The sequence below is a fragment of the Sminthopsis crassicaudata genome, chromosome 5 (assembly GCF_048593235.1).
Source record: "Sminthopsis crassicaudata isolate SCR6 chromosome 5, ASM4859323v1, whole genome shotgun sequence".
In the NCBI taxonomy this organism is placed as follows: Eukaryota; Metazoa; Chordata; class Mammalia; order Dasyuromorphia; family Dasyuridae; genus Sminthopsis; species Sminthopsis crassicaudata.
In genome coordinates, this window is record NC_133621.1 from 107685618 (window position 1) to 107697760 (window position 12143).

Here is a 12143-nt window from a genome sequence, read left to right on the forward strand (position 1 = left end):
GAATCAGATGGTTTGTCATTTATTTTCCTCTAAGGCAGAGGGAGTAGGGTATCCAGTACTCATAATTTGCTTCTTATCTTTCCCATTTTAGAAGGAGCATCAGGAAAAAATTGAGATTATGATGAAATTTCTAATTTAGTGAAAATGCAGTGAAGAGAATTTGTAAAAGTAACTTTTTTTTCCATGTGATTATGTATAGAGAATAGAAAACAGTATACTTTATATGTTTTAAATGTGGCACAATTGGCAGAATGTTAGAAAATGCTTTCTCCAGCTCATTGTACAGATGGGGAAACAAGCAAAAAAGTCACACAGGGCCAGATGGCTTGTATGCATCTGAGTCTGGATTTTAACTTGGGTCTTCCTGAACTAGCTAATCCAAGGGTTATATGGGTTAAAGGATTTTGGAAGAGAATTTCTGGCAGGAATGACAAGGGACGAGTTCAAGGAGAGGAGAAATGTGCACTAGATACAGCATTGAGGAGGATTTTGAGAACAGTGGCTGGGATAATTGCATGTAGTGGTAGTGAGGGTAAGGCAGGAGAGTATGATGAGAATTCTGAGCCGTATCTGCAAGCAAAGGCCTTATCAATGAGAACAGGAGTAGTCTGAGAGAAGGCAAACAATTTAAATCTTGACATTTCTTGAATTACACACCTAGGAGCTTGGATTTTCGGTAGTCTATGTCCATTCGGGAAGCTACTGAAGGTTTCCGAGGGGAGTGGCAGCCCGAAGAAAAGTGCTCCCGACATCCAACCACACAGCAGGAGCTTTGCCTCCCTGCGGACCGAGGGTTTCAGATCTGAGAGACAGTTGTCTGGGGTTGGAGTGTGTGACCCAGGGCGGGAATTATGGCATGAACTTAGTGACGCCCGAGAGAATTCCAACCAGTGATCCCCACGGGTGACCTCACCGTCCGAGCCCCTTTCTAGCAGGACACCGCCGGGACGGTTCAACTTTTGTCTTCAAAGACTTTCTGAAGTCTTTCAAAAAGACGGGGAGGGGGAGACGGAGTCGGATCGTACTAACCCAGCTGGCCACGCCCCTTTTTCAGCCTCCAAGCGGGGGACAGCTGGCCTTTCTTATGGTGGAAGACCCTCAAGTCTCATTTTTCCGTACGTCTATGGAATCGGTTTGGGGGAGGGGGAAAGGCACGTTTGGGGGGTTTCCGCGGGATTTCCCGTCATTATCTTACTTTCCAGCCGACAGCATATGCACATGCTTGGTCCCTAAAGACTGCCCGACCATCCCCGCATAGCCCTCCAAAGAGGCACGAGCTGCGGGCCCGGGACCCTCAGAGAACCAACCCAAGGGCTGTCTCGGCGACACGGAAACAGAACTGGAAACTCTTAGCACCCAAAAAAGAGGCGCCTCCGATCCGCGGTGGCCTGTGTCTATCCGTGGTTAACTCCACCAGGTGATGGAACTTGACTTGCAAAGCGTCTCCAACACGGGACTCAATACAGCGCGCGACTCCCATCAGCACGCACTAAGGGCACTCAAATCCGGAAGCTTCGGGCCGCGCCGGCGGCGGAAGGCCCGCCCCTTCACGCTCCTTTTACAGCGGAGGAAGTCCCGGGAAGGAAAGTGGGCGTGACCTCAGGGGGCGGGGCTTACGGAAGCCGCACGGCCTCGTGTCTATCAGTAGGGGGTGCCCCCTCTTCACCGTCTGGAAGTAGCTGCGGCTCCGTGGTTGGGCGGAGCTGGGACTCAGCCCTGAAGTGGAAGAGGCGCGAAGCCGGGAAAGGGCCCCTAAGTCCGTGACGGTAAAGGAGGGCGCATACGCAATTGGGGCCAGCCTGGGGCCCGGGCTCTGCCTTCCCCCGAGGAGGTCGGCCAAGCTCCAGAGCCCCGAGAAGCGGGGGAGGGGATCCTGGCTGAATCCGCCGCGTTCTGGGGCACAGTGTGAGCCCCGCAGCACCTTAGGAGCCTCCACTAACCCTTGTATAAGAACCGGAGATCCCCAATCTGTGAGGAGGGGCGCGGACCTCGAGGCTCCAGTAATCATAGACGGAGGCCGCCAGCGCTTGGGTGAGCGGTCCTAGGCCGCAGCTTGATTGACACCTTGGCTCAGTCATTTCCCCGCCCCAGGCCCCTTTTTATGGCTGACGGGGCTGCATTGTGTCCCGGCCTTCTGTGTCCCGGCTTCCTCCCGGCTCCCGGCGCGCTAACGGGACCAGCCGCGGGCAGGTGAAAGCTGTGGAGCTCAGGAGTTTCGGCACCCGACCGCGCGTGCGCGGGACAGTGCTGTCCGGGAGAGGTCGCCCAGGGTCCCCGTGTGCCCCTGCCTGGTGTAGGAGCCTGTGCCAATCCTCCCCATCCCCGGCCCAAGTCTAACGTTTCTGAGATTGTCATCGAATCGTGACTCTTGATAACCCCGTGGTGGGGCTTCTTAGTACATACCCCTTCTAATTCATTTTACAGATAAGGAAACTGAGGCAGAGGTCCTGGGCCCGCCGGCTGGTAAGTGCCTGGGGCTGGATTTGAACTCGGGGCTTCCTGGCTCCAAACCCAGCGCTTCCTCCGGCGAGCCCCCAGGCCTCCCCAGCAGGCGGGTACAGGAGGGAGTGGAGGTTGGGTGGCCACACGTGGGAAGGGCCTGCAGCTGGGAGGACCGGAAGGAAGCTCAGGGGAACCCCAGCGGCAATAAGGTGCCAAGAGAGACCGTCTCCTTTATGTCTCTCTTGATTTTATTTAGAGCAGTGTTTGCTAACATAGAAAGCACTTCTACCTTGTGTTAGGCAGGCCTGTGCTGAGAACACAAATCTGGTTTTTGTTACTCTGACAGGTGAAACGAGCCATCAGTGGGTGTGAGCTACACCTGTGGCACTACTGCATCCTCAGCACTCTGCCTAGGAGTCTGAGGAAATGGCCAATGGGCAGCCTGAGAGTAAAAAGAGGGACCTGCCTCCATGGATGACGGCCCAGGTAACTGAGAGGAAGTCAGTCCCAGTGTGGAAGTCAACTAAGAGGAGAAAAACCTCGGAGCAGTCAGCAGATAAACCATCAAGGTGAGCTTCCCAGATCGCTCTCCTATGGTGGGAAAACCTGGGGGGTCCAAGTAGCCTTTTCAATTGTGAGCTTATTTCTCCCAGCAAGATAACATTTCATTCACAGGGCATGAGACTGAGATTGAGATGGGTCAATAACTGTCTTAGTTTATAGTCAGAGACCCCAAATAAAAATTCTGCTCCTTTGTATAGGTTTTGGAGAGTGAAGAAGGAGGAATAGAGCAGAGTAGTGACTTCCTGTGGTGGAAAGCAACCCCATTGTTACATAGCTGAGTCAAGAGAAACAGCCTAATTGGCTGGAAATTTGCAATGAAGAGCTAGCAATAATCCCCTCCCTCTTTGGAAACTAAGAAGCGTTCATTGTTTGACTCCATCTGCAGGGCCCAAACTAAGGTCCAGACTTGAAGGGTATCTTAGGAAGATAGTTAGATTTCTCTTTCAAGACTATGTTTGTTTCTTTGCATTTGCCATCTTTCCTCCAATTTCTATCCTCTGAGGTCATACAAAATGATTTGCATCCTTCTTTCTGGCTACCCTTGAAATACTTAGAGCTCTCTTTTGATTTTTATAACATACACACACATACACACACACACACAAACACAAACAAAGTCCTTTCTCTTTCAGATCTTTCTAGCTTCTACCAGTTCTCAGTCACATTATTCAGAAAATATTTCATTAGCGTATATACTGCAAACAAAAACTTTGTGGGGCCTGTGACAATGTAAAGGTGGATGAGACGTAGTGACTTTCCATGAGTGCTTCTTACAGAATCAGCTATCATTAGAAAATGTAGTGAATGTTGATTCCAGGACACATAGTTAATTGTGTTATTTTTAATTGCTTGAGTAATTTAACTTCTCTTTTGTGTGTACTTGTATCTTTAAAATTTTATCATTTCAACCTATGTGAAGGGCATATTATGGGGAGAGGCAAAGGCTGAATGGTGGTTTTCTACTTATACTCCAAATTCTCTGGGCAGCAGGCTGTTCAGATAAGAAAGATGTGATGCTTTCATTATTGGCAGGTAGATTTGGTAATACACTATTCTCAGCTCTACTTTCTCTTTTATGTATCAATCTGGAATTTAATTTGCTTCTTTTTCAGTCTTCCCCCTATGAGAACGGTGTACTTCATGAATGAAAGTGAATTGGTGGATGTTGCTCTGGGTGTCTTGGTTGAGGTAAAAATCTTTTATTTTTGTGGATCCCAATTGGTATCTTTGTGAACAGAGCATCTCTAATATTTAATGTTAATAGAAATAAACATTAGCATTTTCGGTTGCTTCAATATGATCTAGTTGAGGGTTGGAGTAAAGAACAAACATTTATTAAAGTACCTATTGTGTGCTGGGCACTGTGCTAAGTGCTTTACAAATATTATTTTATTTCATCTTCATAGCAACCTTGGGAATTAAGTGCTGTTATGATCCTCATTTTATAATTGGGGAAACTGGGAAACAGGAGTTAAGTGACTTGTCCAACCTCTCACAGAAAGTAGCTGAGACTAATTTTAACTCAGATCCTCCTGACTCCAGGTCCAGCATTCTGTCCATTGTGCCACCTTGCTGCCTAGTCTAATGTCTTGGTCTCCAACATTGTTTTGATTGTGCATCCCTATTAGTGATTTTTTTTCCCCTTGTGGAGTAGAATGGTGTTGGTAGTGCTGATTTTCCCAATGGGATCTACACAGCTAGTGCTGTGGACACTTGGGTGGGAGTTAGGTTATAACTGCTCTGTAACTGTAACAGTTCAGAAGGAGAGGTTGCATAGCCCTGGGAAGAGTGGAAGGATACAAATTCCATGAATAACTGTTGTGAGGTGGATGGGAGGTCAGGTCTCTGCACTTTTTGATTGGTTGATCACATACCTTTTCGGGTAAGCCACAACCTGTTTGGAGTTATGCCATTCTTTGGAGGACTTTTATCTGGAAGAAGGGGAACTGGACTTGACTAGAAGAGCTGTCTTTCACTAGTTGTGAAATTTTTTCCCTCAGTTTTTTCATCCTTAAGCAGTTATTCTTAAAATGGTGGGACATTCTTACGTTGCTTACTTTACAAAGTAGTCATGAGGAGCCATCAAGATAAAATATGCCTTTTTTGGTACCTGGAAAGCACTCTATGGCCATGATTTAGAGGATAGAAGGCTCAATTTCTATTCTTGACTCTGCCACTAATCAGCTTGGGGAAGGGCTAGTTACTCATCACTTTAGGTCTTAGCTCCTGATTTACAAAGTGAGGAAGTCTAGAATAGAGATTCTTCAACTTTTTTTGTAGCATGGACCCTTTGACAGCCTGATGAAGCCTATGGACTCCTCAGAAATATGCATTTAAATATTTGATAAAATTCATAGGATTGCAAACAAAACCAATTATATTGAAATAAAATTTTAAAAATATTTTTAAAAGCAGTTTCACAGACACCAGATTAAGAACCCCTGGACTAAATAATCTATTAGTCTTTTCAAGCTTTCTTAGTTTTTTACTTTTTAAAAATGATACTGTCAATCAGCCAGCCTTCTTTGCCCAACTTCTCACATTTAATAATGATGATGATGATGACAGTTGTTGACAGGTGGTTTTTTGTGGTTTTTTAAAAAGCACTTTTTAGATTTGTGGAGTATTTTCAATGCATTCAGTGATTTGATCCCTGAAGTATCCCCGTTAGAGAGTCTGTATTTTTCAGAAGTCTCTGAATCTCAGGCACATAGAGATCAGTGATCTTTCCATAGGCAGACAGCCAGTAAGTATTGGCTGGGATTCCTAAGTCATGATCCTTCCTGATTTCAACCCAGAATTTTCTGTTGCTTTATGCAGTCTTTCACTACATTCATCATTTTGACTTGACTCACACTTTTTTCTCCCTACAATGTTTATGTGTCCTTATACAGATTTAGATAAGGAAAAATATAGATGTCTTTGTGTACATCTTTATGGTGTAGCTGTTTACTTTGTCATGGCTATGGTATTTTTGTGGAGGGAGAAATAAAGAAGTAGGAGAAGGATTCTGCCATTGTACTATATTAGATTTCTTAATGGCCCAAGAATGAGCTGCTGCTCATTCCTTGAGTTCTTCTTTCCTTGAGTTCCTTTAAAGTTCTTTAATTCTGTCCATTCAAGGAGGGATCTGCCTCATGAAATTATTTCTTTCCAAGTTCTCCTTTCTTCTCTTTGGGTTAGAAGCTTGATTTCTTGAGTATTTTTTCCTGCTCACTTTAGTATTAGCTTCTCTCCAGAAGTATGTATAGGGGGTGGAATGGAGGGTATGTTGATATTGGGGAGGGAATGTGGATGGGTGTAGAAGATACGAAGGAGAAGGGAATGACTCATGGCCCAAAAATTACACTAGACCAGCAAGAATTTTGTGTCCTATGTAAACAAACTAGGATGTAAGTAAAAATACTGTTCTTATAGTTTTTTTTTTTTTTTTTTTTCCTCCCCTCTTCAGAGCGGTAAACAGGAAAAGCCTTTGGAGAACACATTGCTGCTGGGAACTGATAAGGCCCAAACCACACAGCCTGAATCCCCCTGGGCTTCTGAGAGCAGTAGTGATGGAGAGGAGGAGGTGAATGATAGCCCTCAGATAAGTCCTTCAAGCAAGCAGGAGTATTCAGCCTCTGGCCACAAAAAAAGTTCAGAAGATGAAGAGGATGAAGATGCATTAAAATATGTGAAGGAGATATTTTTTAGTTGAGAAGATAAACGAATTCAGAGAATATTTTGTTTTGGGTATATTGGGATGATTCATTGCCCTAGTTGCTAAGTTTGACTATCAGGGAATGCAGTGCTGCACCCTGTGTTTCCTCATGCATCCCTTTGGATGAGGTCTCTCTATCCCAGAGTTTTAGCCCTGGGCAGTGAAATCAAGATAATCCAGGTGGTAATGAATTGATGATCCAGTAGTGAGTTATTAAGTCTGTGGCCAAGAAAGAACTCACAGTTATGATGGACTAGCTCTGCTTTCAGGATTAAACATCTCAAGTCTGTGGTTCTAGAATCTGTGTGGTTATCCTGAGGGTAACCACATACTGGGGGAAAAATAGATGTATATAAGACTAATTAATATGTACTAGAGAAATAATTTATAATGGACAATGGAGAAGGAGACATATCTATGTTGGAGAGTCCATATTTTATTATTTTCCCTGCAGGAAAGTCCCTGAATATGGATCAGACTCAGTTTATGGCTTTTTTTCAACTTCAAAAGTATCTAGTTAGATGAGAGAAATAGAAGAAGGGATGAGATTAGATGATTTACTTCTCAGTCATTGTTGCATAGTGACTTTGTGGAAAAAAGGCAAAGACCTGCTTAATTCTACCTTTTTGGCAATCACTTCATTATCACCAGGGAAATTTTGAAAAATGGGGAGGAGATCCCAGCCTGTACAAGGTATCTTCCTAGAAGAAAGCAGATGATAATCAAGCCTATTTTTGGTGGAGAAAATTTGTTGTCCCCCTTCACTGGAAAGGAACTTGGAACCTAAAGCCGACTTTTGGTAATTAGGGCTTCCTGGTGTGACTCAGGACTGAACATTGGAAAAGAGAAGTGAATGCCTGGACAACACTGGTCCTGTGGACAGTTTCATGATGATGGATACTTCTTTTGAGAGATGGACTGGATTTTGTACTTGGTACAGCTCAGAGCCCAGAGCATTATGTGTGAAGCATGCCTTGGGCATCACCCACTGGGAGCCCCAAAACACCTGGATGCTGGTACTAGCAAGATTGAACAAGCCAGAGCAGGGAAGTCCTCATCTGGTTATAAGGAGAGACTACTCTGGAAAAGGAATTGGGCAATGCTTCCTGTTACTCATAGAAAACAGCACTGAATTTGGAGTCAGAACCTGATTTTAAATTCTGGCTCTACCACTGAGAATATTCTGTATGACTAAGCAAGTCACTTCACCTTTGAAGTCTTCGGTTTTCTCATTGTAAATTGGGGGATTCAGCCAAATGACCTCTGAAGTCCTTTTCAACTCTCATTTTATGGTCCTTTACTAAAAAGTTGATAAGGTTCCTTTCATTTGATGCTTTACCCTTGTGGCTGCTCTAGTCTCTCAAAAGCTAACGGTTGCTTTGCAGTACATCAGAAAAAGATAGTTAAAAAGTGAAGTGGTAGGAAAAAACTTCAAAAATAAACAAACCTTAAATTTCCTTCCTGATATGATATACATCTCTCAAAAATTGGAACAGATTTTAAAAAGATAAAAGGAGGTTAAATTCGTTAAAGAAAACTACTGATTTATAGAAATAATTTTGGTCATTAAAAAAACCTAGCTGATCATATTTTCACTAAGATCAAGAGTTGACTTTTTCAGTTGTCAATGACTTCAGGTCTTTCAGAATTAGGGGGTGTAACAGAAAGCACCAGATTTGGAGTCAAGGTTACCTCGAATTCGTATGTCCAGGTTTTGCCACCGGTTAGCTGTAGATGACTTTAAACAAGTGACTTTTGCTTTTTTGAGCCTTAGTTTCCAGGCTTATAAAATGGGGACAAAATGTATGCCATTTACCTCAGGATTTCTTCAAGGAAAGCATTTTGTGAATCATTAAGATCTATATAATTGAGTAATTGCTCTTCTTATTGTGATGTACATCGTGTACTTTGTCCAGAGTTGCTAACCTCATTCACTCTTAGTTTCAGCCAACAGTCTTGATGATTTGCTATGGTTAAAAAATTCATTACCTGCTGGCCACCTCTCTGTGGCCAATTTCTTTGGACTTAGGCAAAGGCAATAGAGAGGAAATCCATTGACTCCATCCCTGAGTCCTCTCTGAAAGTATTTTTACTTAGGTAGCATCATAGATCTTGTCATTCTGTGGTCTTCAAAAATCTATTGTCTCCATACTGTGATGAGATATTGGGGTAGGACCAAATGATTAAGTGGTTTGCTTAGATGTCAAATAGCCAGCATGTGTCAGAGTCTGGAAAGCTGGACATGAACTTTGGCCTTCCTAGCTCAAGGCCATCTCCATTTCTCACATCATGGAATCATAGTTGTTTTTCACTCAAGACTCCATGGAGCCAGTGGGGAGGAATAATGGAGATATATAACGAGGTGTGGCAAGTCACCTGAGTCAATGGCAAATTGAAAGGGAAGAAGATCACTTTATGTTCCCTGTAGGGTCCCTTGAAAATACCTTATTATATAAGAAGTCAGCCTTATTCTTTGCTGCTTCTATGGCTCAGTGATATTATCAGTGTTGAGTAATATCTCCATGGATACAAATAGAAACTCAGACATGCCTTCTCAATTGATTCTAATTCAAATGAAAGGAAAATGAACTTTCCTCTGGTTGCCTGATACCAGAGCCCCAAGGACTCTTTATGATCCCTTTTGTGAACCCTCATTTTTGCTGTAGGACTGGCCTTGATGTTTTTCTGGTCATACATGATCTTGATGATGTTTATATTGCTTCTTGCATGCAAATAATTATTGCTTCTGTATTTCCATTATCTAGAGGTGTGACTGATTGGGTGAAAATTCTTCTGCCTCCTCTCACACTCTAATTCCCATTTATTTTAGCACTATCTCTTCCTACTTCCTATCCTTCTCTATTTTTTCCTTCCAGTGTGCTCTCTGTAATTGAGAAAATTTTATTTATATCTTTTTATAAATATATTTCTAATATTTATATTTCTATCTTTTGCTTCACTGAAATTTCCTACTATAGTCCCCTCTGTACCTACCTCTTTTCAGAGAACCATCCCCTGTAATAAAGGGTATAAAAAGAGAAAGAAAAAAACCTAAATATCAGAAAGTTGGACATTATATGAACTATTAACATCTTATAATATTCTTAGTAACTTTTTATAAAAAATAAATTTTCGGGGCAGCTAGGTGGCTCAGTGGATAGAGCACCAGCCTTAAATTCAGGAGGACCCGAATTCAGATGTTAATCATGTCAACTAGATATAGAGGTCCCTAAACATCAGGTTGAGGGATTTTATTTTAGATAGGTAATTGAGAGCCACTGATAGTTTTTAAAGCATGGGAATGATGTGATCAGACTTGTCTGGTATAGGAAAATTTAGGGATTTATTTTGTGAAATGAAGAGAAGGGACTATGCAAAAAAAAATTTGGAGGTCTTTTGTCATGGATATAGAAGGGATTCATATTTCATTTTGGCAATTTACAAGTAGTTGGATATCAGTTTTTGGTTGATATTTAGATAGCTGACAGTTGTCAATTGTAAATGTTTAACTTCTCTTCACATAGGATTAGTTTTTGGAACTAGAAGTGACAAAGATATAAAAACCAAGGGAGAAAACATGTTTGATGGAGTCAGAGTTAGAGTGTAGATTGGTATTCTCTAAACACATTGAGAAAGGATCTTAGCCTCCCTTAGGCTACCCAGTTAGTAACTTATGAGACATTGAACATTTTTCCAATAGTGCATTATGGAGGGCTAAAATCTACTTATCTTTAGATACAACTTTCCTCAAAAGAAAATGTAGTTAGATATAGATTGGGTTTTTCTCTAATGTTTCTCATTAGTCATATTCTTTGGTTTATGCTCCTTACCTAAGTTTTCTCCTCGAGATGCCTTTGATTCATTTCGTCTGTACTTTGGATTTCTGAGATGAATATCAAACTAGGTTCATGTCTAACTCTCTGTAACACAATAAAGAAGACCTTTAACTCCTCAAGTATTTAGGCTAACAAAACATCAAGTGTGGAACAGTCTTTAATCCAACAATAATAAAAGGATTCATATCTTTGCCCATAAACACTAAAAACACTGCTTATGTATGTATAGTTTGTCCTTCATTCTTGGAGAGGACCATGACATCAAGGTGGTGTTGCCATGACATGCAAATGAATTGAATTTCAGTGAGGGAGGCTGTCTAAGGTCACCTGCCTCACTTGCCCTTTGAGAGCCATCTGGGTCTAGTGGCAAGATATAGATCAAGATGATTGGAGATGACCCTATTTCAGTATAGTATATATAGTAACTATGCAATATTCCAAACTTAAGAGTACTATCCCAGCTAGAAGTAGAGAAAGGAATCAGAGTTGCTAGAGAGTCAGGCAGCCCATTTCTTTATACCATGGTATCCTCACTTCCCAAAGACTTAACACAGTCCTCCAGACTTAGTATTTGGTGGGCTGTCTCCTGCTTCAATAAGCAAAATGTGTTTTTAAAAAATTTTAATAGTATTATTTTTCCAATTACATGTAAAGATGATTTTCCACATTTTTGTTAAGTGCTTGGGGATTAATCAAGAGTCCCCAATCTTCCAGGTCTTTACTGTCCCCATAAATTAGACAATCCCAGAGAAAGGGAAGGTCTGGGGTTTATTTACTCCTTGTTGTAGCCGTCTGTATTCCTTTGTTGTAACTCCTACACTTTGGTCCCGCAACTCCATTATTCTTCCTCTGCTGCTTCACTGATCCTGACTAAATTCCTACAGCTCCTAGCTTGCCCCAGGAATTTGTCTTTGTTTTGTAGTTTCCATTTTTGAGTATCTCTGGAAAGGTGGTGTGTTGATGTTCAAGATGCCTGTCACATGATCTTAGTATCAAATAGAGTCCTGCTTAGTCATAGGACCTCTAGCCTCACTTTTTGTTTTTTCACTTAATAGGATTTTATTTTTTCCAATTACATATATAGTTTTCAACATTCATTTTTTAAGATTTTTGAGTTCCAGTGTTTTTCATTCCTTCCCTTCTCTTCCCCCCCCCCCACCTCCCCCAACCCTGGCCCAGTGCTCTGATCTGCACTCAGTGGCCATAGTTCTTTTTCTGGTTGTGGATGGTGTTTTTTGAACCAAGTCTGTTGGAATTGTCTTGGATCACCACATCGCTGAGAAGAGCTAAATGAGTCATAGTTGAATATCACACAATCTTCCTGTCGTTTACCATGTTCTGGTTCTGTTCATTTCACTCAGCATCAGTTCATCTAAGTCCAGGCTTGTTCACTTCTTAAAGAACATTTGTATTCCATTACAATTATATATCACAATTTATTCAGCCATCCCCATTTAATGGGCATCCACTCAATTTCCAATTCCTTGCCACCACAAAAAGAACTTCTAGCCTCATTTGTAAATATATATATATATATACATATATATATATATATATAGTTTAGATTTATGATATATATAGAGAGATGTAGATATATATAG

General features: G+C 41.9%; 1 protein-coding gene across 2 annotated transcripts; it reads left to right on the top strand.

Moving 5' to 3' along the window:
• The first annotated feature begins 1636 nt into the window (after nucleotides 1-1636).
• Nucleotides 1637-8290, top strand: CYREN (cell cycle regulator of NHEJ). 2 transcript variants are annotated; one of them, XM_074267853.1, is made up of 4 exons: nucleotides 1637-1766; nucleotides 2789-3011; nucleotides 4119-4194; nucleotides 6458-8290. In XM_074267853.1, the coding sequence occupies exons 2-4, from the start codon at nucleotides 2869-2871 to the stop codon at nucleotides 6701-6703; spliced, it is 465 nt and encodes a 154-aa protein (XP_074123954.1). In that variant the 5' UTR covers nucleotides 1637-1766; nucleotides 2789-2868; the 3' UTR covers nucleotides 6704-8290. The 2 variants fall into 2 exon arrangements, with proteins under 2 accessions (XP_074123954.1, XP_074123956.1); XM_074267855.1 differs by lacking the exon at nucleotides 1637-1766 and adding an exon at nucleotides 1894-2031.
• The last annotated feature ends 3853 nt before the right edge of the window (nucleotides 8291-12143 follow it).